The sequence below is a fragment of the Balearica regulorum genome, chromosome 16, assembly GCF_011004875.1.
Source record: "Balearica regulorum gibbericeps isolate bBalReg1 chromosome 16, bBalReg1.pri, whole genome shotgun sequence".
Lineage (NCBI taxonomy): Eukaryota > Metazoa > Chordata > Aves > Gruiformes > Gruidae > Balearica > Balearica regulorum.
The window spans coordinates 518,747-546,356 of NC_046199.1; the positions used below are offsets into that span (position 1 = coordinate 518,747).

The following is a 27,610-nucleotide window of genomic DNA, read 5'->3' on the forward strand; positions in this document are numbered from 1 at the left end:
TTAGAATTGCAATTTTCCAGGTGCCTTGCCCTATTTGCTTTGAATTTCACTTGCTATTTTACTAGCCAACACTGTAAACTCCTTCTGTAATTCATCATGGCCTTTGCATCTTGACGCTGGTTTATTTTGCTCTGTCGGAAAACTTGAACCTTCCTTTTCACCTCTTTTTCTACATCAATTCCAAATATATGGAAGGACAGAGGCCAAGGCATAGAACCTGCCTGGTCTCTGGTGGTAAAAACTGACCATTGCTTGTGTTCAGATTTTGGCCAGTTATTTACTCATGAGAACGCTTTCCTTGCTGTTCTGTAGCTCAAGTCATGAGATTTGAACCTTTGTTGTAGCAATCCAAATATTTTCAGCAAATGATTTTGTGATGAGCAACACTTGTGAGTCATACCTGTGATTCTACTGAGTATTGGCCTCTCCTGTAGTAGATTTGCTGAAGTGTTATGTATTCTTAGAATATTGTTATTGTTCTCCTAGTGAGTTAGATACCATGATACATTTTACTTACGAAAGCCATTGGCAGTTGAACGATTTGGAGCAGGATTTCTCGCAGTTTTTCAGACAAGTTCATTTTAATGTGCTTAGAACTTAATTAAAGGTTCTGCAGGGAGTCTCAGAAATGCATTTATTATCTCTTTAAATATGTTACCATTTTTCAATTGCGCTCTTAATAATCCTCTTGGCAATTTTGTACATATGTAATGGAATATATTGTGTGTCTATATTCATTTAGAGCACTTTCTGCCATTAGAGTACAAACATAAGTAGACATCTATAGATGGAGAAAATATCATTGCTATAGCAAATGTGATCTTATTCCAACACTGTTAGAATAAGCTTCTGCCCTTATTTGTGAGCTCATATTACTACCATTAATTTATTTTAGTTGATGGTATATCACTGTTTCACTGACGTCTTAGAGAGATTTATGGGAGTGCTTCTGTTTTAAGGTGATTCCGCTTGTGTTTTAGGATTGTTTAAAAGAGGTACTGGAGATTGTGGAGCTGGGCATTTCGGGGAGTAAATCCAAAAACAGTGAACAAGAGGTCAAGTACAAAGGAGATAAGGAGCCAAACCCCGCATCCATGAGAGTGAAGGACGCTGCTGAAGCCACACTAACATGGTATGTCGTTTGTCAGGGCACGTGTACTACAAAGCATTGCCTTGTCTGAGAGTGTGTTAACTGGGAGCTCCCAGCTGGTGAGATCTCTGATGTAGCAAGAGCAGTTGAAAAGTCAGCCAGAAGCTCCGTCTCTTTTGCGCTTTGGGCAGGGTTGTCCTGTGCTCTGCCTTAGCTGTCTTCCCCCTCCTGTTACAGGTGTCCAACAGAAAAAAGATCCCTGTGATTGCTGTCTTTCCCTCCTGCCTGCTCTCTTCCCTGGAGAGCAAAAGCCAAGTCCTCCTGCAGCCCCTGGTGTTCTGTTTCCAGCTAGTCCTCTCTGCAGACAGCAGTTCCCTCTATCTCCCGCTTGACCTAGTGATCCTGTCTTTCCATCCCCCCTTCTCCTTATCCTCAGCCTGACGAGATATGCCATCCCCACAGTGATTGAGAAACTGGTAGATGCCGTCCCCTGCGTAACGCAGCAGGGAATGGCATATGCAGCGAATGTAAGCTGGTGCAGGGTGGGATGTCATTCTGCCCACAGCACTGGGCTCGCTTAATATATTTGAGAGGTTCCGCTGGAAATGCAGTAACAGATAATGTGTGGGTGGGAGAAGGGAAGCACAGAGGAAACTGAAGATTTGCTCCAGAGAAGTTGAACAGCACTGTTTTACTGCATGAACAGCATGATGGTAGACAGGACAGATTGAGGATGGGCAGGATAAATATGTTTTGCAAAAGGCAGTAGCTGCTTGCTTTTTTGCTCTGCTTTGCAATAAAATTGTTATAAACTTTACTGTTAGTAAAAACAGCAGTGTAATTTCCAAGGCAAAAACTACTCCTCATTGGAACTTGTGGACAAACCTTTATTGCTGTCTAAAAGTGCCTCTTCATTTCGAGAGATGAAACTGTCTGTTCTCAGAGTAAAGTGGAAAAGTGTTTGGAGAGGACTTCAATAAACTTACTTTTGATCTGGGTGGTGGTGTTAAAGTCCTGAGTTTGATCATATGATCTTCAGTCTGACACTGGACAACTCTCATTATTGCTTGCTGCCATAGAAATCCTCAATTTCCATAGCATTAGGTAGATCCTGTACAACTTCAGAGGATTTACGTTGGTACTTGTAGGAGCCTCCCAAGCCTGTGGCTTGAAGGACGTAGGCGCTGCTGGACCACACCTGGAGGCTTGTGTGATCCTGGGCCTTTATCTTAAAGGGTTTTAAGTTAATGTAATGTCTACTTGAAAGCCAAGACAATCACAACTATTGCATCTACTGGGGCTGCCTCGCTTGTTGATAAATGAGTAGGCTAAAGTATGGATGATTATCTGCGATTGTCCACAATCTTCTTAGAAGTATGTACATAGAAAAAGCTGTGGAAGGCTACAGATTTTTGTGCTTTAAAGCACATCTTAATATCTTTATAACCTAGGTTATAAAGGAACTCGTTCTGTAGGCAGAGTACCCTTCTTTGTAGATTTTCATGTATGTTTTTCTGAAATTACTGTTTCTGTTTTAAAATAAGCTGATGGGAGAGGGCAGGCTTGCCCTGACAGGGTGACTGCTATGTCAAGATACAAATGAAGATAGGAGTGAAGATCTGTGCTTGGGAGAAACAGTTTGTTGTCTTAATCTGTCATAACTCTTAACTTTTTTTCACTTGCAGTATTATGCAGTTACTTGGAGCATTTCCTTCTCCCAGTGGCCCTGCTTCTCCTTGCAGCTTGGTGAATGAAACCACATTAATTAAATATTCTCGTCTACCTACCATAAACAAGCATAGCTTCCGTTACTTCGTTTTGGACAATAGTGTCATCCTGGCGATGTTGGAGCAGCCTCTAGGGAATGAACAGAGTAAGTTCATACTTCCCATTTCCTCCTTCCTCTGGTTAAAACTCTCTGGAGGGAGCTGCAAAACAAAGGCGCTTCATCAAGTGCACGTTTCATGTTTCAGAGGCTTACCTGTCCTGCAGGTGTGTGACTGAGCAGTGTTGTTCTGGGGTGAAGTGATGGGAACAACTTTAATGTCACTGATAGTCAAACATGAACAATTGTTCATGCAGTTGTCTTTCACCCAGTTGGATCAGACACTTGCAGCTGACTGCCGTCTAAAGTATTGCTGATGGACAACAGCAATAGCATTACACTTTCAAAACATCCTTGTTCATAAAAGAATGAAAATATAAAGAGTACAGCAGGCTTGATAAAGATAAGTGCTCAACAAAAGGTTGATGTGACACTTTTATGTTTGCACAGTTGCTTTTGCTTGCTTTCGATCTCCTGTTACTAAATGTTTCTGTGGGTGCTTTCAGCTCAAATGGTTTTAGTTGCTGAGGAGCTGTTAGAACATCCTGTTCTATCAATGACACCTACTGTAGAGGAGATATGTCACAGGGTATTGGCTTTCACAGCCAAATCTAACTCTCAGCCTCATATGCTTTGATTGACAAGAATTTATCGATCAAAAAATAATCGGGTATTAAATTACTTGATGCTTTGAACTGAATAACTGATCTCCTGTAAGGCTTCATGTATCATGGCATTACCTAACAGAATAGATGAAAATTCTTCTTTATGCTTCCTCAGATTAAGACTAACGTGTACTAGATCTGCTGCTCTGCCACAGATATTTTTTCCTCCTCTATGGACAGGATGGAGTCCGGATATTAGTCTTGAAAACAGAGATTGCATGGAACTTCATGAACTGGCTAAGAGAAATTTGGTTTTTTTGAGCTGTGGTCCAGAGTGCTCCAATCTCATTCAGAATCACTGAATGGATCTTGCAGAAAGTGCTGATGCTGGGAGCCATTGCCGCACGTCCACCCACAGTCTGTGTTTGAGCGAGCATGTTCCTGACTTGAATGGATTAGATCACACTAGAATGGCTGAGCAATTCTCAGCCTTACTCTGTCTCTGCTGCATGCATTACTGAGGAATCCTGTAAAGCTATTGGAATCTGATTGGATTATCTTTTCTTGCTGTGCATAACTTGCTTACAAATCCCCTTTGACTTCTAAGGTTAACTGCAGTAATGCACAAGTACATCAGATCACTCCTGAGGCAGATCGCCGCAGTGGGTGGCTGTGGGGAGCTGGTTTGGTTTGTCTGTGTGGGTGCTTCTCTAGCTGTGCTGCACCCTGTGCTCCCCAGGAAGTACTGGGGAAGGACTGTGTATCTGCTAGTTACCCGATGGTGTCAATTGGTGCTTTATGTGCACAAAAGATAAATACAAATAATTTTCAAAAGAAAAGCTGTAAACCTATGATGATCCCTCTTCTAAAGTGGCTAATGTCAGTGGCCTTTTAAGTCTTGAAGGAAGGCTGGAATCTCTGCAGTGTTCAAACTGTCGTTGTGCAAGTTGAAAGGCGCCTTGGGAATCTGCAGGCTAACCTCCTGCTCTAAACAAGGTCAACACTGACCTCAGACCAGGACAATGTGACCTGACACTGTCCAAGTAGGTCTTGAAAACCTATGAGGACAACTTGTCTGTGTCCCCGTTCCTTGTGGTGAAAAATCTTCCATGATGTGAAGTCAGAATCTTTCCCGTGTCTTAGTTTGACCATTAGCTCTTGTCCTCCCACTGTTCTCATTGCTGCTGTTTGTGTGGGACCTTTGGAAACTCTGCCTTACCTGAACCAGCAGTGGCTGAACAATGTTTTTTTTATTTCCTGGAGATAATTTGGAGAGAAACAGTGATGTGCATGAATTTGGGTGAAAGTTACTTTTAATGATGAGACTGAGCTGGCAACTGCTGAACAGACCACGAAGTAGACTAGGAGTTCCCTGCTGCAGAGAGGATTGCTTGTTCCTCACCAGGAATTGTCTTCTGGGTTAGGGAGGAGTGAACCTTGAAAACAAAACCTCTGTCATCATGCCTGCATTTCTTTTTGGTTAAATTATTGCACAGTGAACTGTTTGAAATTTATAATGATATGTTCTCTTACCCCGTGTGCTTTGCAGATGACTCTTTCCCCTCTGTCACGGTTTTGATCCGTGGGACATCTGGAAGATTTGCATGGGCCCAGCAACTCTGTCTTTTACCAAGAGGAGCTAAAGCAAATCAAAAGGTCTCTATCAAAGCCCGTAAAGAAATCTTTAACTTAGAGATGTTCAGCAGAAATTCCACTAATGTGAGACAGCCCCACAGAGCTGGTGATTATACATTAAGGCTGAGCCACGGGGCCTTTAGCTGTAGGTAATGTGACACATCTCTGGTGACTCTTTACGACTTGTGATTAATATTAAATACAGGCTGTGAAAGTGCTGTTGCCTTCTAGACTTCTTTAAGGGGAGGGGGCATTCTCCTTTGTGTGGGGTTTTTTGGGGGGTGGGGTTTTTTTTTGGTGAAAACGTCTTCTGAGGTGATGGGGCAATGGACAGTGTATTTAGTGTGTAGGCATGAGTGTTGGTGCTGATTTTAAGATGTTGGGCAAAGCTGTCACAGTAGAGGGAGCGAAGTCTGGAGGTGTAGAATGAGATGCTGCAGAAAGAACAGCTATTCAAGCTACAAAGCCCAATGTTGCAAAGGTGGCTGTAAATCTAAAAAAAATTTTAAAAATATCTAGATTAACTCTGCAACAGCTCTGGAGAAGCATAGCGGAGGAGAAACACTCCAATCTCATTTTACAGTAAAATCTCTTATTGCAGTTGTCTAGTGAAGCATGTCCTTCCGCTGTCAAAATTTCTGTCTGAACTTCTTCAAATCTTTGAACTCTTCACATGCCCCTCAGTAAAATAAAGGAAATAATAATGTAGCTGAAACAAGGGCCTGTCAGTCAGCTGTCATCTTCACATTTCGATGACTCTGGTCTCAGAAGACCCTCTGCATGCTGCCTTCAAGCTGCACTGGCATGGAAGCTGGGCCCTTTTGCTAAATAGTGTTGTCCAGGTGTGCTACCTCCCACACCAAAGGAGAAGTCAGGTCCTGGTTGCTACCTGCATTACCAGTTTTAAGGGAACTTTTCTGAATTAAAGACATTCTATAACTTCAATGTTTAAGTTTTGCCCTTTTGAAGCATAATTGATAGTAAACAAATTTATAAAGCAGTACTCAAGATGTAGTTAAAGGGCTTGCTTGGACACTATGCACCTGCAAACCTGCACCTAGATCTTCTGTTGCTTTCATGGTAACTTCAAGTTTTGAACTACATACTAAGAGTTTGGAACATAATGTGGTAACAATGTCAAAATTGCATTATGATACATTATGCAAGCTCTTTTGATATTCCTGCAGCATCTCCTGACCCACAGCCTTGCTGCTGTTCTCCTTCAGGACTTCTCAGCTTGACTTGTTGTGATGGCCATAGTCAGCAGGGTTGAAATGAGCCTTCTCAAACAGTTTTGGTAGCTTTCGCTCCATGCAGTTAAATGGGCTGAAAGGAAGATGTTGCCATGCAAGCTTGCCATTTTTATTGGGATTTGCAACTGCTTAGAGGTTACATGGTAAGCAGAGTTCGTAGGTTCCAGGAGTGCAGACACCAAAATGGGCAGAACTGTGTCTCTTTAAATTTACAGCCATGTTTTTAATACAAGTCCATTAAAGTACCTACTGAATGTTTTCTAATGACACCTCTCACTAATGGATTGGTGTACTGCTGGTGGTGGTGGTGGGAATGTTTTTCGTCTGTTATAATAAAGTCCTGTCTAGTGGCATGATGCCACTAGATGTAAAATTTATCCCCCTTTTTTTTCTCAGACTTTTGTACCAGAACCTCGACCAGCTCCTAAAAATGATGTTGGGTTGAAATACAGTGTGAAGCACCGCCCTTTTCCCGAAGAAGTGGACAAGATTCCATTTGTGAAAGCTGACTTGAGCATTCCTGATTTACATGAAATTGTGAATGAGGAAGTAAGTAACTCTTAGTCTCTAACTTAATTTTGTTCTTGGGGTTTTTTCCTGTTTGTGAATCATACACTAATGTCGTACTGTAAATAATTTTACTCTTTAGCTTGACTAATTTCATATTAATGCAAACTAATGAAATCTGTGCACTTCTCCAGAAATGCCTTGGGTATATTTTTGGGAGGCACCACTCAACGTGTTTCACTACAGATCCTAATATCCTGGTATTGCTAGGAAGCAATGACTTGCATTTTGTTACTGCTTCTGGGGAAACAGAAGGGGCTTTTTTGAGACCTCCTGGGGGAGGAGGGGGGGTGTGCGTGTCAAAAGTATTTTAAAGTTTCATGGTGCCAAAAGTGTTTTAGTTTCTGCTCACTTAAAAGGGAGAAGCTGGTAGCTGATACTGGATACATAAATTTGCAACAGCTCTCCGATGAAACACGGTGTTTAGATGTTCACTTATAACTTTGCAAGGTCTTGTTGATAGTGCTTTAGTAAACGTCCTGGTGGTGAAGTTGCAGCTGCTGCTCCACCTGTGACTGACAGCTTTCCTAACTGACATAGCTGTTTTCTTAGTGGATCTTAGTGGTCTTGGTGGAATCAGCATTTCACATGATGTTTTTCAGCTCGAAGAGCGACATGAGAAGCTGAGGAATGGCATGGCCCAGCAGATTATTTTTGAGACTTCCATAGATCAGAAGAGTGAAGAGGAGTGGCGGAAGAAGAGCTTTCCTGATCCGATCACGGAGTGTAAGCCCCCGCCACCGGCACAGGAGTTCCAGACAGCACGCCTGTTCCTCTCTCACTTCGGGTTTCTCTCGCTAGAGGCATTGAAGGTGACCTGATACTTCTTAGTGTTGTGCAAACGCCCTCAGTCCCATATGGTCTGGCTTGGCAAAAGAAGAAAACTAAGTTGTGTTAGTGGAAGGTCAGCTGTGCAATTCCAGCTACTGTTAAGCTGTAGTCTCATCAGATAAAGGGATGGGTTCCAGTCTTCAGGATTGAGGGCAGGGTTGTGAAAGGCCATGCCTGGAGTTGAACATGCTCTGAATAGGTGGCTGTATCTTTATTTTTGCAGTGGTACATAAACTATCGCTTTCATGTGTTTGTACTGGAAATCATTCCCTCTGCTTGAATTAGGTTTTTTGAGTTGGTGCTTTAAGAATTTCTGAAATATGACTCCTTTAGAAGTTCTGTTCCAGAGGTGGTTTTGCTGAGGTGGTTTAGTCACATATAAACACTTGGGAGTACATCTAGGTTGTAGAGCTTTCTTTTTAAAGTTAAAATAACAACAGTTTATAGAGATGATCCATATTCTTAATTTGAAAGTCTGGCTCTTACCTGCAGATTCTCCCTTTTATTTGTTGCGTTTCCTTCCAGAAAACTGTCAACAAAAGTAGACAATGGAGCTTTTGCAAAAATGATGCCTAAAAGTGCTTTGTATTTTGCATATTAGTATATAAGTTAATAAATGTGAAACTGCACGCGTATAGTGATATTTTGAAAGTATCTGCTGCTTTTGTTGTGGTAGCTAGCATTCTTTTTGAGCAAATACACCATTTTTTATTTAATGAGGAGAGCAGAAAGCAACAAATTGCTGGTGCTTATTTACAGTAACGGGATTATATTGCATCAGCAATTTGTGTATGCTTTTTGCCCTTAGGAGAAAAGGGAAATATTCTTTTTATATTTTAATGGATTATTGTTGAAGCCATAAAGACCTTTTCAGTTAGGAAAGATGTTTTTTAAGCTGTTGAACTCTGTCTGTTGGATAGGAACCTGCTAACAGTCGTCTACCTCCTCACCTGATTGCACTTGACTCTGCTCTTCCTGGGTTTTTTGATGACCTTGGCTACTTGGATTTACTACCATGTCGTCCTTTTGATACTGTTTTCATTTTCTACATGAAGGCAGGCCAGAAAACAAGCCAGGAGGTAAGTGAAAGTGTCTGATTATTGTCTTGTTTCTAGTAATCCTCAAGTGAATGAAGCATCGCTACTAATGACTGGAGTGGAGTGTCAGAACCAGGGGTTCTGGGCTTTACATTTATTTACACAAATTGTTGTATTGGGTCTGGCTGAGATGGAGTTAACGTTGCCCGGAGCAGCGCCCGTAGTGCTGTGCTGTGTGTTGGTAGCACCAAGGTGTTGGTAACGCACCTGTGTTTCGGCTACTGCCCAACGGCACTGGCACTGCATCAGGGCTGTCTCACTGCTAGGCTGGGGGTGGGCGACACAGCCAGGACAGCTGACCCCACTGGCCAAGGGGATGTTCCATACCGTATGGCATCTGCTCAGCAATAAAAGTTGAGAGAAAGGAGGAGGAAGTGAGGACATTTGTTATTTACAACCTTTGTCTTCCGGAGCAACCACTATGCGTACCACTTCCCAGGAAGCAGTAGGACGTGGTGTGCTGATGGGAAGTAGAGAATAAATCTCTTGGTTTTCCTTTGCTTCTGTGCATGGCCTTTTGCTTTATTAAACTGCCTTTATCTTGACCCATGAGATTTTTCCATCTTATTTTTTCTCCCCTCCCTGTCCTGCTGAGTGGCTTGGTGGGCACCCGGCATCCAGCCAAGGTCAACCCACCACAGCGGTGTGAGCTATAACAAGTCACTGCGTATTCTTTTCATCTGCAGATTGAAGTACATTACCCACATTTAGGATTGTTTTAACATCTTTTTTTTTTACATAGTTTATATATATATAGTATTTTTATCTTTTCTGTCCCTATTGTCCTTATTTAAAGAGTTCAAAGATTCATATCAGAAATGCATTTCAGAGTTACTGGCTCAGCTTGCAGGGAAGGTTGCAGTTTGTTCCAGCAGTGGCCAGGTAGTTTTGTTTGATTCTGATGTTAAACACATGTTAAAGGAATGAAAAATTCTCTGTAAGTAAGAAAGTATTATTGCTTTGTAAGTCTTTACATTATAGTATTTACATTCAAATGCGATTAGGTTAATCAGGTTAATTTGTGCAAATCTAAATCGTAACTTCTTTAGACTGTGACCTAGAAACTTACTAAGACGACTTATGAGCTCATTAGAAAAGGCTGTTTCTATAGTACCTTCTCACTCATTCATAATTCTCATAGTAAAGAGTAGAAGCTTAGCTTCCGCCATAAATTCTTGTGTCACCTCCTCGTGTTGCTGTGAACGTACAGTTGACAGAACACTGTACCACCTTCTGCTGTGTAGAAGACACTAATACTTAAAACCAGGATCGTGCTGTTTGTGAGTTTTCAAGTTGAAGTTCAGGGTAGCCAGTACACAGTCTTTCTGTCTCCAGAGTCAGCTACAAACAAGATAAACAAGGTTTGCCTTCCAGCTGAAATGTGCTCTTGCTGAGCTAGCAGAATGCTTTTTTCCCTATCTGAGGCTTATATGCCCTTATGGATTTAGACAGATGAGATTATATAGTCCTGCAGAACTTACCGGCCTTTGGAAACCAAGTTAGCATGGGTTTTGCCACGTAGATTTAAGAAAATCTTGTATTTGGGAGATTCTGGACATATTTAGGCACTGTATAAAGATGCCACTCCTGCTTCAAGATTCCCAGACGTCTTGCTGCGATTCCTAAGCCTTTCAGGTTGTGCAGAGTCGCAGTGGCAGTCAAGTTAATGTACTCATCTCTATGGACCTGAGCCGAGCGAGATGCTGATTCTGCTCCCATCTTCAAAAAGACCTGTGACTTATTTGTGTCTTGTTTTGTTCTCAGCATTAAGAATCAAGAGAGGAAGAGATCAAAGCCAAGTTGTGACAGTTTCCACTTTGAGTGTGGCAGGTTGCCTGGTCCTACTCGGCCATCCCTGTGTGTGAGTCTGGTCCACTTCAGCTCAGGACCTCTTTCTCTTCTGAGCAGTGACCGCTGTCCTGTCACAGGGAGTGATGTCAGCGGTGTTTTACCTGATGCTGCACAGCCCAGAATAGAGGCATCCAGCCTGCTGGTTATTGCATTGGGCCCAAAGATTTTTCTGTGGTGGTAGGCCTTTACAGTTGAGAAAGGTCTCACAGCATTTATTGATACGGGGTAATGAAACCGCTCGCACACTTTTTACATCGTTATACTTCACATTGTTAAATGTCCTTTGAAAATGCCCCCTTGTCCTTGCTTTACTGTAAATTCTTTTTTTAATGGCTCAGATGTAAACCCATATAGTTGTATAAAGCCTGAACTTGCCTGTTTTCTGAAATTGTCTTCAAAACTGTACTTATCTTGATTCATTGTGAAGCATAGCTATGACTTCAGTGTGTTCAGTAATGAGAATAATAGTAATATTTCAATGCAATGTGTCTAGTCACTGCTGAATATTTTACAAGGCATTAGGATGGGGTGCTGGAGCCTGCGTCCCAGTGTACTGCCCCTGCGCAAAACCAAATCAAAAGGCACTTTTGCCACAAACCAAATTCTCATGTGGCCCCGCAAGGAGGGATGTGTTGAAAAGTGTTGTCTGTTCTGCAAATCCCAGTGGTTCTGGTAGACCAAATCACAAATCATCCATGTGTCCCTGCATGCAGTTTGGTGAAGGTCTCAACTTTCACTTGGTAACAACGGGATAAAAATTGCCTTTGGATGTGGAAACATCCCAGATCTTTATAAGAAGTAGTGTTAAGGTTTAAAGTGAAGAGTACAGTGTGACATTTGATGAAAGTGCACGCTCAATCCTGCCAAAAATTGTTTTGCAAAATCTGTTTCATAATTTACTGTGCAGTGAGGCCGGCCTTGTAAATCACTGCGTGTCATGTACAGGTGAGTAGTGCTAAAATACCTTTCTCCTAAAATTTCACCTCAGTTTAGTAGTGAAAATTCTCACGTTATATTTGGTGCTAATGCAGATTCTGCGCTGAACAGTTCAGTGCTTTATCCCCGATGAGTGGATAAATTTCAAAATTGCCATTTCTAGCTTTTTGACTAACTATTCTACAGGCTTTGGCAATGATGGCAGAGAGATGAGCTGATCAAACACGACATTGCCAAGCAGGATGGGAGGATGTTGGGCAGCACGGAGTAGTGTCCATGTAGAGAGTCTGGAGTTCCAGGCTTGCTGAACAACTATGTTTGGGCAATACCATGTTAGTGACACAAGATTTTAATTGGAAAAGTGGGGAGGAGAGAGCTGCTTCCTAGAGTGTCCTGTACCTACTGTGGGGCTGCTGGTTGTTTCAGATCCTGAAGAACATGGAATCTTCCAGAATTGTTCAGCCACACTTCCTGGAGTTCTTGCTGTCTCTTGGCTGGTCCGTTGATGTAGGGAAGCACCCTGGGTGGACTGGCCATGTCTCAACAAGCTGGTCAATCAATAGCTGCAGTGATGAAGAGGGACTGGAACAAGGTAAGACATGGTAAATGGTGTAATATTAAATTAAAATGCTTAGGCTCCTTTAGGAGACAATTTAAAATTTCTTGCTCTTGGATACCTATCTGAGCACTTGCATATTTTTTTGGCTGAATGCTGATGTTTACTAGAAAGGAATGTGTAAATATTAGATTAAGCTTCAAGTCAAAGTGAGCAAAACTAATATCTGTATGTTGTTGGGAGGAAGTAGCCTCAGCAAGAAACACCTCTGTGCTAGATTTTTAGCAGACTTGACGAGTCTCTAACATATTATCCAGCACCAGCATTTGGGTGAAATCAGGTACAGATTGTGCTGCATATATTGTCCCTGCCCGTAGCAGGGGGTTGGAACTAGATGATCTTTGAGGTCCCTTCCAACCCAAACCATTCTATGAATCTATGATATTGGCAGACGGACTTGAAATACTGCGTGACCTTTAGTGTTCTGGAAGTAGATTAAAATGAGATGTTGACTAACAAGTTAGCCTTGTAACCTTGCTTGGTAGGAAGTAGTGAAAACAAGCTGCTGTTTGTAGGTCACAGCGGTTGAGCCCACACACAGCTTTTCTCCTGTCCTGCTTAATTTACTCTGCTTTTTTCCACGAGAACAGCTCTTCCTCTGGGCTTGTCATCTCCCACCCTCGCCCTATTCTGTCAACCAAAATGATCCTCAGGGTAGTGAAGTGCTAACCCAGGGTGGTGAGCGGGAGGTCGGGGTAGTTTCTGCCTTGAACAACGTAATTGGATTACTTGGGATTCTGATGGTGTCCTGCTTGGTTTCAGTGGGGTTCATGGTCACTACCCCAAGGGGCAGAGCTTTTCTTGGTGATCTACAGAGCCTTGTCCTTCAGCTGTGGGCCACATAAAGGCATTGAATAGGCTGATCCTGCTTGTTCGAAATCATTGATCTATGTTTGCATCAGGTGCAACACCATTACTGCTGCAGTTGCTTAAGCAGCACTTTTGCTCCACTTTCCCTTCCCTGTGCCTTAGAAATGCTCTTCGCTTGTAACTGCAGCCAACTAAAGGTTCTCTGTTCACTTGTAGAATAAAACTACAAATGATAGAAGGTTTGAAATGTTGGGGAGGGGTTAAGAGAACAGAGGTACAGGTCAAGAGAGGTTACAAAATGGCCAGGTCTTGGATTAATTTTCCCTTGAGGACGGGGTCAGGCTGTGGTTTACTTAGAGGCAGAGCCCTCTTCCTGCTCTTTGTGGTTGGCTTTGTCAGTATGGCAGAAGGCAACACGCTGAATTAGGGAGGTAACCTGTTTTGATCTGGGCTTTTTGACTTGGATTTTCTTTCAGCCATTTGGATTAGATCATAGACCACCAAATAGTTGAATTAATTCAACAGCTTGGGAGAAGAAGGAACACAAAACACATTCAGGGATGGGAGTGGGGGGTGGGCTACTTCTAATCTGGTTCTGCTGCTGGAAGAATCCTAAGTGTAGTTGTACCTTTAGCAAGCAATGGCTAAAACACTGAAATGGTAGATTTAAAGTACGCTTGGACCAACTTGTGAAGATTGCTTGATTATTTTCTTTTCTTCTCCAATCTTTGCTGTGACTAAAGCTATTTATTATCTTGAATGGATTTTCTCTCTGTGGATGGCTCTGATGATTAAAAACTCGTTCAGGAGTCTAGCATCCTGGCTTGTATCAGACATAGTGTGGTCAGCAGGACCAGGGCAGTGACCGTCCCCCTGTACTCGGCACTGGTGAGGCCACACCTCAAGGGCTGTGTTCAGTTTTGGGCCCCTCACTCCAGGAAGGACACTGAGGTGCTGGAGCGTGTCCAGAGAAGGGCAACGAAGTGGTGAAGGGTCTGGAGCACAAGTCTGGTGAGGGGTGGCTGAGGGAACTGGGGTTGTTGAGCCTGGAGAAGAGGAGGCTGAGGGGAGACCTGATGGCTCTCTACAACTCCCCTGGAAGGAGGTTGTAGCCAGGTGGGGGTCGGTCTCTCCTCCCAAGTAACAAGTGATAGATAGGACAAGAGGAAATGGCCTCAAGTTGTGCCAGGGGAGGTTTAGATTGGGTATTGGGAAGAATTTCTTCCCTGAGAGGGTTGTCCATCACTGGCACAGGCTGCCCAGGGCAGCGGTGGAGTCCCCATGCCTGGAGGTATTTAGAAGATGTGTAGATGTGCTTGGGGACATGGTTTAGTGGTGGGCTTGGCAGTGCTGGGTTAACAGTTGGACTTCATGATCTTAAAGGTCTTTTCCAACCAAAATGCTTCTGTGATTCTAGAATAGCTTCCAGTGAGACATGAATTTATTTTAAATTCACAGGCATATGTTTGGTTTTGTTTCCCTGTGCACCCCCAAAAGCAAAGAAGTTCTTAGGCAATTGGGTGACAGTTGAGGTGCTGCTCCCTGGGAGCTGTGGACCAGAGATGCAGGAACGCTTCCCTGATGGCGAGGCATGGCTCAGAGGCTCCTGCCTGCCTCTGGCACCTCTCTGTCAGCGTGCTGAATTTCACTGCTCTGTTGGTTTTGCTGAGACAGCTCTCCAGCAACCCTTCTGTAAACTGGATCAGAGAAGTAATTCAGCTTAAAGTCCTTGCTACTCTGTCTAGAAGGTGGTATGGGGAGGTGTTTGTAACTTACTTACAGCATGGCTCCACCAAAGAATGGTTTTCTCTCTGTTGTAAAGGCCTGATGTACTGGCCAACTGTGATGAGGGAATAAATGGGAGCCAAGAATGAGGGATTTTCTTGCATTAGGTTTGATTCAAGAGAGCCTTTTTCTAACTCTCCTTGGCAGAAGATAACACAGAGGAGAGTCTGTAGAAACTGGCTTGAATTCTAGAGTAGTATCAGACTGAAGTTATAAATGTTCGAATCCTTTGGAAATTTAATGACTGAATGATGTCTGTTAGAGGGAATGGTTAAAAATAGCTACTAGATGAATTCTTGTGGCAGATGTGCTTACTAGACTACTCAATGCAAGGGAAATAGAGTACAATGGAAATATGTTCAAAATAAATCCTCTCCCGACCCAAAATGCCATTTCCTTCAAGATAACAGAAAAGTTTATCTGAAAATGGTCGTTAGCCATGAGATTTGACTGTGAAGCCTTCTCATTTTGAAATGAGATTTGCGTGATTTCTTCTCATTGATTGCACCTTGTATGTGAAGGTCTTCTCCTGAGACAGTGTACAAAGAGGTAGAGCTTCCTTTTGACCAAACTTTCCTTTTATGTCCATTTCAGATGATCTAATTATTTCAGAAGATGTTGGGGCGAGTATCTTCAACGGGCAGAAGAAAGTGCTGTATTACGCGGATGCCTTGACAGAAATAGCTTTTGTTGTCCCATCACCTGTGGAGTCCCTAAGTAAGATCACTTTGTACAAGCTGTTTACAAAAACCAAAACAATGTTGGGTTTTTTTTCTCAAGAACGTTTTCAGAAGCAGAACCTCCCTAAGCTAACTAGTAGTGTGTCTAGCAAGATCCTTGTCAGAAAGCTACTGATGTCTTAATTACAACATTCTAATCCTTAGACTCCTTCCTAAGGTGGTATCTGTTCTGTGCCCCTTTTTTTTTCCTCAACCTAAGCATCAATACACGTCCAGGTTTGCACAGCAGTATTGCTGTTACCCTGGGTGCATTAGGTTGGATATATGATTCACCATCAACTGGTGATGCTTTTTTTCTCTCCTGTCTTGATGACATGCTCCTGCAGTGCATGGATGAGCATGTGCACAACTGTTGTGTAGGTGAGCAACAGCTTTCATGGCATCTTTTGCACACTAAAACCAGTGTGCAAAAGTTCCCTGGAATAAAAGGGCTGTGAGGAAATGATAGCCATAGGAAGGAGGAGATTGTATTCCATAGGAAATAGATGGCACACTTCTAAATCCATAGGGAATGCTTTAATTGCCATCTGTTTCTGGAATAACTGTCAGTTGTCCACTGCTGAATCTTCTTCCTGCTTTTGAGTGCTATATTGACTTGACCATAAATCTATGTATGTTTAATTTCAAACACCTTACAAGTTTTTCTAGTTTCAAAACCTTACATATGATGACAGCTTAAATTTTCTGACAGAAGAAAAGACAAAACTCACATTTCTTCTTCTGGCTTACAGCTGATTCACTGGAAAGCAATGTGTCTGACCAAGAAAGCGACTCCAACATGGATCTGCTGCCGGGAATATTGAAGCAGCCATCTCTAACGCTTGAACTCTTCCCCAATCATACAGACAATCTTAATCCCTCCCAGCGGGTAAGGCAAAACTTGCATTGAAAAATGGCATTCTTGGGTTGTTTTTTCCTCTTTTTAAGCAGCATACTGGCAATGCTACAGGCATTTTTTAATAGTATGTGATTTGGTTTCCTAGCATTTGGAGCTACTCGTTCCTAGCCACTAATCTTTAACATCTGCTTTGGGTCTGCCAGAATTTGCACCTGCAGTGGGAGATTGCAAGATTACATTCATTAAACTTAAAACTTAAACATGCTAAGCAGTAATACTCTGCATACTGAAATCTTGAAATGCATGCAGGAACAAGTATATGCAGTATTTACAAAGCAATTCAGTCTTGAGTCCGCGCTTGGAAATTCTGGGTGGATAGGCATGAACATTTTTCATACCTACCCCGTTTGAAATAGTACATGTCAGTTGTGTCTGGGGTATCAGATGTGAAAGTGCTTTTGTATGGTAGCAAAGCAGAAAACCATGAACTGCTGTAACAGTTAGCAAAGGATTTACAACTGCTTGTTTCTTGTATAGAATTCACTTCCAAATGTATGTTTAGTTACTGATTCAAGATCTTTGAGAATGTTAAGAAAAACTCAAACCAGTTTAAGATTGAATATATTAATTAATGTTGAATATAAATATTGTGGAGACCCAGATTACTGTTTCTCAGTGGGTAGTTCCACCAGCAGCCCCACCTCGATAGCTGGCAGAGGTTGTACCTGTCTGAGATCTGAAAGACCTAAGGAGCAACTGTGGAAGTGCTCACTGGATGTGGTACTGGACTCATGATGTTTGCAAACGCTACTCTTCCCTTGTGTTCAAAACAGCTCAGTCCTACTTCTAGATCCAAGAGGGTGCCTCAGGGCCGGACCATTCCACCGATGGGACCTGAAACCAAAGTGTATGTGGTCTGGGTGGAACGTTATGACGATATAGGTGCGTAGAAGTTTTTATTATTTGCTGAAGTAACAACAGGGCAGGAACCAGAGGAAAAACTCTGTTCCATTCCTCTTTAAAATGCTAAATCCTTCTAAGTGTCCTGTAATCAACACTTTTAAGATTCTACAACAGTTCTTTGATATTTGAGTGGTGGTCCATAGGGCATACATGAATCAGTGGCATGTAGGTCTGGAGATTATTTTAGCTCTGGCAGTACGTGTAAAATGCTGTCATGCACTTTCTTCTTAAGCTTAACACACAAGGCAAGTGTGCACCCCTGTTTTTGAGTTCCCCTCAGGTACTATCTCCTCAGAGTGGATCTGTTGTTCTTCCTTGAAAAAAAATTTACTTCTGTCACCTGCTGCTTCTGTGCCGAAGGGATCATTGTCCTTGTTGGTTTGGTGGCACCTTTGACACTCTGTTGTGTTCTCTCTCGCAAGAGGACTCACTTATTCTGCACCCAGGGTGCACATTTCATGCTGTGCAGTCCAGCTTCCTTCCTGCATTTCTGTTCAGGTAGGGTCCTACTCCTCATGCAACTTAATGTTTCTTGGTTTGGTGTTTCCCCTCTGACTCTGGGTACTGGCTGACCTGAGACACCCATCCTGTTAGAGCCGTGGCCTGAACAATGGTGGACAGCTGGCTGCTAGGCTTGAGGAGTCCTTTGTCCCCAAGAGCTTCTTGTCTGCTGGTTCTAAGCCATGGCCTGGCTTTAGTGCTATCTGAGAGCCTCTCTGCACTGACCTAGCCCAGCAGAGCCTGTAACGCTGGCCAGTAACTGATACTTTATCTTTGATTTCTAATCCCGGTCCCAGTGTGGCAGTGGAGGTGGACCTTAATCAAGCCCTTAGCTCTTCCCAGAGGAAAGTAACCAAGAGAATGGGAGTGATCAAGAGGAAGCTTCCTGTAAAGTATAGGTGTAAATTCTCAAGACTACCACCTTGTCCACAGCACATCCCTCAGAGCTTCACTGGGATCAGGAGGTGAACATAAGTTCTGCAGCATCACTTCCTTATCCAAACGTTGGCTAGAGGGCTCCAGGAGTCCCTCAACCACTTCAGTTCCCAAACTGGTGTCCCTGACCCACTTGTTTCTTGGGTGGCAGCTAAAGCCAGCTCACTGCAGAGGTAGCAACTGTGCTACACATGCATGTTTCTGCTTGGCTGCTTCTTTCAGCAGCCATAGGAATCTCCCAAAGCTCTGGCCTGAAGCTGAAGAAATGAGTTTGTGAGCCTCAGTAAGTGTGGCAGTTGGGTTTGGAGGGGGGATGTGCTCTTGAAAGTGCCTAGCCCAGAGGCTTGCTCCTTATGTTCTTGGCTTTTGCCTTATGCTTCTGGTACATCTTTGAATCTGGACAGTGGAAAAGCTGTCACTTTGTAGTCTAGGCTATGGTCCCTGTGCCAGCTGCCTGCCTCCCCTTCTGCTCCGAGTGCTTCCATGGCCCTCCGTGCTCTGGCTCTGCTAGCTCCAGCTTTTGTGTACTCTTAGCATCCCAGCTCTGATGGCAAAAGGTGGGTTTGGTCCTTATACCCTTTCTGCTGTAAGAGGTGTTGGCACCATCCTGCTGTCTGAACTCTACTTTCGTGAATGGTTCTCAACATCTCAGTTCCTGCCCCTGAACCAGGTAATGGGAAGTGCCACTTCTCCTTCCAGGGATCCAACTTCTTACTTCCTCCTCCTGCACTGTCGTTATCCAGTCACTTGTTACCAAGTGCATGACAGCAGAGTTGCGGTGAGGAACTGCAGAGCTTGATTTCAAGGAACGATACCATGTTTGTTGGAGCAGGGCTCGAAGGAATGAGATGTGAGTGTTGGTATTGTTTGTACTTCCCTGCACTGTTCTTGAGGCTGGTTTCTTGTGGAGAGGTGGAGATGCTGTTGAATAATAATAATTTGAAAGCTCTTTTTGCGATTGAAGTACTTCACCTCCTTCCTGCTTTCACTGTTCCTCTAGAGGTTTTGACCTTTGGGATTGAGAAAATTGAGGGTCTGGGACATGTTGCTTCATCTGTTGAGTGCAGGATGGCTGAGGTGTGTCTGTACACTGTGAATGCTTAAGTTGAAAAACAACGACTTTGCATCACTAGCAGTACAGGAACATCCATGGTATAAATGCTTGAGGACTGCATGGTTTTGACTGATGATAAATAATCTTTATTTGTACAAAAACAAAAAAACCCTACAAATGCTACCACCCCCCAGGAAAAAAAAAACCCACAACAAAACAACCAAAAACCAACCAAACAAAAAACCCTGGGGTAGATGAACTTTATTCAGTGTATCCTCTTCTTGCAGAAAACTTCCCCCTCCCTGATCTGGTGTCTGAGACTAGCACTGGTGTGGAAACTACAGCCAATAGTAGCACTTCCCTAAGGTAAGACTGCTCTTATTTTCATTATTTGTCTTGATTCTTGCAGACAACAATTTAGGCTGCACTTCAGAAGTCATGACTGAGCTTATTTGCATTCTTCAGCTTTCCCAGGCAATCCCAAAAACTCCAGACAGTCGTGTTGAAAAAGACAGATGAGTTTCCTCAGTGGATTTTTTTTTGGTTGAAAAAATGAAAGAGCTTTTCATATCACTGCAGTTTAAACATAAATTAAGGAACAGAAAAAGTGTAGGTTTTATCTTGTCTGTGATTAGCCTCCCTCCTGATTTACTCCCTTGTGAGGCAGTTAATGCTGTATACATGTTGTGAGGCTTAAAGCCCTGTCTGCAGGACTCTCAAATTCTGCGGTGACAGAAGATTGCAGAAGCGGTGCGGTTGATACAACACTTCTAAAGTCCAGTGGGTGCGCACAGGCGTCTCACTGGTTTAGCCACAAGACATTTTTTAACGTTCTTTTTAAAGCGGTCGCTTTTCATCTATGGATTCATTGAAACAGTGCTATAAAACTGATTTAACAGTTGTGGTTTTTTCCTCAAGATCTACCATTCCTGAGAAGGAAGTTCCTGTGATCTTCATCCATCCTTTAAACACTGGCTTATTCAGGATAAAACTACAAGGAGCAACTGGGAAATTCAATATGGTTATCCCATTGGTGGATGGAATGATAGTCAGTAGGAGAGCTCTTGGTAAGCTAAAGTTTCAGGAACATTCATGTTCTGATTTTTTTTTTTAAAATAATAATATATCTGCAAAATATGTGGTCTGGAATCTTTCATTGGAAAAGGTATTGGGCATGGCAGAACAAAATAAAAACATGCTTTTTGCAGCACCAGTGGTAGCAGGAACAGCAGAGGGAGCAGGTGGCCAGAACTTGGCTGGCAGCACAGCAGAGCTCCGCTCCAGTTGTGGTGGGAGAGGAGTGAAGGGGTGGAACTGTAATGGTGGAAGGAAAAGGTGAATGCCTGTTACTTAGACAAGGGAGATCAGAAATGTGACCCTGGTGTTCAGCATTGAGAGCCATGGTGTTGGTGCTTGGTGACTGCCAGAGGGTACTGCTGCATTTTTGGACTCTGGCATGCTGGGTCTGTTCCTTCTGTTTTAGAAGCTGGATAGAGATTAAAAGCCATAGCAATTGAGGATTTTCTAATGTGTTCAATAAAAATACTTAACCTACTACGCAGGTATTTGTTAACAGGGGTCGATGTGTGTTACCTGCCTTCTCCTCTGCTCCTGGATGGATTAATGGATCTGTCCTGGTATCTGTGCTCTATCGCTTCTCCTGTGAGAGCAATTCACAAGACAGAGCAAAATGAACAAACGATCATTGGGGCACTTGTACATAACCATAACGCTGATGTTGTAGGGGTCTGTTGGGGGTGACTTTCAGGTTCTGGTTTTTGCATGCTTAATTCAGTGATGGGGAAATGGAAGCCAGACTGAGCCTTTAAATAACACTTGTGAATTCAGTTGATGACAGTGGCTTGTACTGAAAGAGTCAGGTGTGTTTTCCTAGAATTTGGCTGTTTTTTCAGCTGCATCAGGACAGTGAAATTTGTCTCGTCTCTAAGTTCAGCAGATGTGGCTTGTGTGCAGTCAGGAATCAAGTCCTCTAAACAAGGCAGATGCTGTTTTTGCCTGTAGGAAAGTGCTTGTGAAACAGCAAAGGGGTTAACAGACACTTCATTAGAGGCATATGAATGTCATTTCAGAATAAACCAGGATAAAGTCCATTGCCAGCTTTGACTAAGTGTTACTGCTTTGGTTCCCAACCTCCTCCTCCTCCCTGCCGTGTAGGGCAGGATGAGTTAGGGAGAGGTAGCAACAGTGGCAAAGCAACAAGGGGAAGAGAAACCTGTTTCCAGCCACAACCCATCAAGTCTTTCCTCATCCCCTGTTCCAGGGGGAAGGCTCTCCAATTTCCTGGAGCAAGGTACTGATGGGTCCTTTTTTCATCCTGAAGGCCCCCCTGGCATTGTCCAGTGCAACCTCGAGCTCACCTGAGCTCCGCACATCCTTGTGCGTCATGGCCAGGGGCTGGAGCACTGCGATTCTTGTATTAGCTGCCCTGGATTCTTTCCCCTCTTGGTCCTGAGGGTTGTTGTGAGCAGTTGCTTGGCTCTGGCAAAGCGGAGAAATCTTTCTCCTCCTCAGCCAGTTTAGGGTACTGCTGCCTTAGTGCCTTCCTTATTTGTTTTTCACAGTAAAATGTCCTTACAGGCCTGGGGACCAGTTACCTGTTGTCAGCTACTCATTGAGAAAAGTTCTTGACTTGGTGGTGCTGAGCATCTCACCTGGGTTTCTAGATGGGAGAGAACCCCAAATTGTCTTTAGCTGTGAAGCCAGCAAAGGGGTGCAGACTTGAATTTGTTTAAACTTGATTCAAATGTTTCTTTTTCAGGTTTTTTGGTGAGGCAGACAGTAATAAATATTTGTCGGAGAAAGAGGCTGGAAAGTGATTCATACAACCCCCCACATGTCCGCCGAAAACAGAAAATAGCAGACATTGTCAATAAATACCGGAACAGGCAGCTGGAGCCAGAATTTTATACCTCGCTTTTCCAGGAGGTTGGGCTCAAGAACTGCAACCCCTAGGTCATTATCCTTCCAGGACAATTAGATCAGAGCTTGGTGGCTACAGTAATGAAAACGGTTAACTAACAACAACAAATTTCCTCAGCCCTCTGGAATTCAGGAAATCATACTCTAGCACAAGTCAGCAGATACCATGTGGGAGGAAAGAGAAATGAATCCAGAACATTGCAGTTGGGATATTGACTTAATTCACCTACCCTCAACAGATTACTTAATTCCACTCTTCCTGGATGCTAGCGACATAATCTCTTCACCCAGTCATCTATTCCAGACTAATTAGGAACTGTGTCTCATTCTGCAAGAGGAAAACAATCAAAACAAAGCCATCTCTGCATATAAGGATGGAAAACAAAATACAAACAAACCTGCCTTCAGATGTCTCGCTACACCCGCGTGTTAAAGGAGAAGGGAGCAGGATCTCTCCTTTGAGGAGTCTCTTTCAGAGCATTAACAGTCCCTGCGAGAACTTAAAGGACACTTTCACCCCCCCTTCAGAGCTCCGCAGAAGATCCAATTTGTGTACCAAAAGCAAGAGGAGGAAAATTGCTTGGAAACATCAGGGCAGGAAATTCCCAGCCAAGACGCTGTATTTTACAGTTCCGACCGTGCTTGGGAGTGAGGTCATCTACATGCGAGATTTGTCCCACTGACAGCTACCACCACCTGAAATTACCTGGACTTTCCAGCATGAGTTATTACTAGATAAGAGCTCTTGGTTATATAAAAACAAGGTTATGACTTTCAGGTCTGTTGCAAAATGTCACATTTAATTTTAGTAATGTGATTTTTTTTTTTAATTTTTTATGCAACTACTTTAACTTATTTTGAAGTGTCTGTATCACCTACTCACTGTTTCCATAAAAAGCGTAAACATCACTTGCTTTCCTTCCATTGGATTGAAATCTGAGATTCTGGGGCTGCCTCCTGCCTGATATTTATAGCATAAGCAGTTTTCGCAGCTTCTACAACACTTTTCAGAGGCTCCTGTTAAACAGACTAAAACAACTTGAAAAGAAAATTCAAGAATTCTTCTTTTTCCCCATAAACTTGCCATTCCATGAAAGCCCCTTTGGAGTTACAACCTAAAATTGTTTTGAGTCTACTGTGCTTTCTCATGCTCAGCAGTGGTGGTTCCCTCTCACCTAGATCAGAAGTTTTTCATTTTCAGACAGTGGATTGCAGGCGTTCAGGACTTGGAGGATGTGCTGAGAAAAGATGTTTACAACTACAAATTTAATATTGGGCATATAAAAGCTGCAGTGGGCACTGGCAGCCTTGGGAGTGATTTCAGGCTCCCAACGCAATCTCAATTTGTGTTGCAGTAATGAATCATCGCTGGCGCTCCCGAGTAGATGCAGTTTGTGATCGCTGGCAGCAGCATGTGTCCTTTTCCTTCCAGTAAGCAGGTAACGTAAGAGTATGAGTGTGAGCAGGAATTTGGGGAGCTCCTCATGTTACTCCAAAAGTGGTTTTATTAGCTTTTTAATATGCACTGCAGTGATACCTGTCAGTCATGTAATTTTGCTATTTCAGAGTTACTTTATGCAACAGTTCTGACCTGAAACAGCCTTAATTGTTTCATTACAACCTGCCAAGGACGTACCCGGCTCCTTGACAAAGACTTAATGGAAACACAGGCCCCTAAAAATACATGTGAAAGGGTGTCAACCAAGGGGGTTTTAGGTGACGTGTGCTTGCTGCAGGGGAGGGCACACTAGCCTCTCCGCTCAGGAGCTCTGGATCTTGATCCAGATGAATCACAAGTGGAAGAATGAAACCACATACAGAAACCTATGGTTGAAGTAAGCGGGACGGCTGGCCCGCACGTGCCAGGGTGGCAAATGGCAGGAGGAGCCACAAGGCAGCAGTTGGGCGTCTTGGCAAAGCTGTGAAGGGAAACTGGGACGGCCTCACTCCTCTGCCAGACTCTTGCCAGCATCAGTTTAATGCACGGACACTAAATCCACCCACATCTTGTGTGCACTTATTGGATCTGATTAATGGCCAAACACACTTTAGTCCACTGATTGAAAAGGCATGACCAATGCATGTGTAACAGTAAACATACTGAGCAGTCAACTGTCTGCACATCTTCAGTAATGTAACACCACCACCCACACGCCATAGCTAAGTGTATGTTACAGGCAGAGTCATTGATTTATATTGTAATGAGCTGCAAAAGGTACTTCTTTCAGGCATTCGGGTACAGTTGGTAGCATAAAACATGTGTGTTTGGGGACACCCTGGATATTTTTGGCAGAGTCCAAGAAAGCCAAATGGACTGCCTGAAAATTTACTTTTTATGAAGGCCTGTGCTTGCCTGAGAACTTCTCAGAAGGCTTGGAAGAAGATAACTTTTGTGCACATCCTTGCTGCTGATCCCTCCACTGGGGGAGTAGGCATTTATATTGTGCTCATTTTGATTTGTAGAACCAGCTGGTTAACGTCACGCACTATTGGTATGACCTGGCCATGAGTGGTGGCTTTGGTGAACCTTGAAGAAAGTCGCAGTTTAGTATAAACGCGTTGGGATGACAAAAACGTGTTGCCATCCCACTTGGTTTGGATGCCAGTCACGGCAGCGAGTGTCCCTGGCAGAGCTGTGCCAGTGGAAGGTGTTTGCAAGGAGTGTGCACAGAGAGGTGTCCGACTTCGTAATAAAATGGAAAACCCCAATTTGGGAATGAAATCCTTGTCCTCTCCAAGTCAGTGGCCAAACTCCCATGGCCTCAGCCAGGCTAGGGTACAGCCTTGAGCATTATTCCGCAAAAGGGTTAGAGCAAATGAGATTTATTTTGGTTGTGATGGCAAGAACATGTTAGTCAAGAATCCAGACTTTTTTTAATCACAAACTGCTGTATTGAGTTTTCACCTTGACAGCTTGCGTGGCTTGGGTTTGTGTTCGGGTTTGGCAGAGCCGATGAGTATTGACCACTCGCTTTGTGCGTAGCGTGACGTTAGTCTCGACTCAGCAGGTAATGTAGTGCTGCAAAAGCAGAGTTGCAAATGTTGCATCATAACTAAACTGAGACTTTCTCTTTTCATAAAACCTTTCTGTTTGGGTTCATAATTCTGCTTTAAGTGATGGCATCCTTTTAGCCGTGCAGAAAGAGGGGGGACCATTGTCACCTTGTTAAACACAGTGTTGAAACTGCAGACGTTTTAGTACCTTAATAAAGACTCTTTAAAGAAAAGCATTTTTCTTAAAGGTACTTAAAAAAAAAAAAAAGCATTACAACCTTCCAGCAAACAGGAGAGGGAAAGGACGGTGCCTGTGGAAATGAAGGTGCCGATTCAGATAGCGACGTCCACACAAAGCCGCGGGGAAGAGTAGCCCCTCGCTGCTCGGCGGGCTATATGTGCTGGGTTCTCCACAGGCCACCGCATTTCTTTCCTTTTTGCATGCCCAGAAAGACGAGAGAACAAAATTTCAATCTAACAGTCAAATTTGATGTGATTTAATGATTGCATAAGGGAGTGATGTCTTTGAAGGCAAACACAGACCTTGTCCACATGGATTTTAGCAGAAGCAATTAGAAATGAGAATGCCAGATATCATGTGCTTCAATCATATACAATTTGTATGAATTTCTGTATGTTGCCAAGACATGATCTTTTTGTTCTTATTGTATTTTTCTGTAAATATTCCTGGCGCTAAGTTGTAAAGTAAAGGCAAAATGTAAATATGAAGATGTGAACTATGTTCCCTTGTCTCTAGTACTTTATCTCTTATTTGTTTAGGGAAGGCACACAAAGGCTTGTTTGTATTTATGCCAATTCTTTGTCCAGGAGAAACACATCAAATATTGAATGTAACACAATTAGTCCAATAAATTTTAAAGATTCTTATCTAGTAACTTTGCAGTTGTCAATTTTTAATTTTTCTCCAATGCCTTTAGTTGAAATGATCAGCCGATAGAGCTGTTTCCCAGGGAAATAGCAGACGGATGCAGTAGAACCGCACACCCTCTGCTGCGCAGCAGCTATGGTAACAGTGCACCAGCTTATATTTAAGGAAATCACGTTGCATCTCGACAGCGTGGGGAACGAAAACATGGAAACACAGCTTTTAAAGGGAGACCCGATGCTCCTGCAATGCAAATGTTCTCCGGTTGCTCCATGCGCTGTTTCCTACCTCCGGTGAGGTCTCCACTGTGCAGCTGGCTCCGCTCACACCCTGTGAGCGGCACCAGGCAGCTGCTGCAATAAAGCCGCGCAGTGAAAATGCAGCGCGTTGTTCTCAGAGTGCCAGAGGCAGCTCTTGTTTTGGTGCAAGTTGAGGGTGAAGAATTTGATTTCTCCATTGTTTGGATGAGAAGAGCTGGGCAGCAGTGCAGGGGAGTCCTGCGGAGGCGATTGCACCCAGTGAGCTCTGGGGAATTGGGAAGGTTTCGGGAAACCCCTGGTAGGGGGTGGGGGCTGCCAGCACCCCTCGGTGTTGGGGCGATGAGCCAAACCACCCGCTGGCCACCCCTGAGCTCCCCAGGGAGGTGATGAGCTCTCGCTGACACTTGCTGTGGGTTCCCTGGGTCGGGGCTGTGGGGTTTGGGCTGGCAGGACCCTGGCTGACTGCTTGAGGTGGTGGTGACCGGGTGGTCACCCTGCGGTGTCCGTGGCTCTTCACCTTCACAGCAGCTTGTAGCAGGAGATCCTGCCCTTGGGATGTTCGCCTTTCCTCAGCTGCCCGCACCTCGACTTACCTGAGGGCTGGAACAAACCCACTGAACTGACCGTTCCAGGAACCTCAGCCTGGGTGACACGAACGTTGGGTTTCCTGCCGGCTCCCTCTTGGATCACTTCAGCAGGTGCCCCCTGCCCTGGGCTGCCCCCCAGCCCCTCACCACGTTGCTTCCAGGGAAGGTTAGGGCAGGTCCCGCACTGATCTCTGAAGAGTCACAGAAATAAGTGATAAATAAATATCTTCCTCTGCGGTCCCAAAGTGCAGGGCCAGTAGCAGAGAGGGCTTTCTGGGGTTGGTTCTGGAGGCCTGATGCTTTCTCCTTCCCCACAAAGGAAGCAAAAGGCACCAAGCAGAGCGGTCCATCCTTGGCTGTCCTTGCCACGCGTCCTGCCGCTGCTGCGGGCTTCTCGCTCACTGCAGGCATCTCCCCGTTGCTCTCCTGGTGGCTTTTCCCCAGTTTTCATTTTGCAGAGTGCAGTTTCTGGCCATACTTCAGCTGCACAGGGAGCTGCTCTTCAGCTGAC

General features: G+C 43.8%; 1 protein-coding gene across 2 annotated transcripts in view; it reads left to right on the plus strand.

Annotated features, from left to right (window-relative positions):
• The window catches only part of RALGAPB (Ral GTPase activating protein non-catalytic subunit beta), a 66,465-nt gene extending 40,203 nt beyond the window's left edge, over window positions 1-26,262 (plus strand). For both annotated transcript variants that reach the window (XM_075768884.1, XM_075768885.1), the window contains exons 18-30: window positions 981-1,132; window positions 2,776-2,963; window positions 5,070-5,176; window positions 6,805-6,957; window positions 7,578-7,787; window positions 8,727-8,885; window positions 12,117-12,282; window positions 15,496-15,618; window positions 16,373-16,509; window positions 17,313-17,421; window positions 19,720-19,798; window positions 20,351-20,499; window positions 22,212-26,262. In XM_075768884.1, coding sequence (XP_075624999.1) covers window positions 981-1,132; window positions 2,776-2,963; window positions 5,070-5,176; window positions 6,805-6,957; window positions 7,578-7,787; window positions 8,727-8,885; window positions 12,117-12,282; window positions 15,496-15,618; window positions 16,373-16,509; window positions 17,313-17,421; window positions 19,720-19,798; window positions 20,351-20,499; window positions 22,212-22,405 — 1,926 coding nt within the window. In that variant the 3' untranslated portion in view covers window positions 22,406-26,262. The remainder of the gene's footprint in view (window positions 1-980; window positions 1,133-2,775; window positions 2,964-5,069; window positions 5,177-6,804; window positions 6,958-7,577; window positions 7,788-8,726; window positions 8,886-12,116; window positions 12,283-15,495; window positions 15,619-16,372; window positions 16,510-17,312; window positions 17,422-19,719; window positions 19,799-20,350; window positions 20,500-22,211) is intronic.
• Window positions 26,263-27,610: the final 1,348 nt, after the last annotated feature.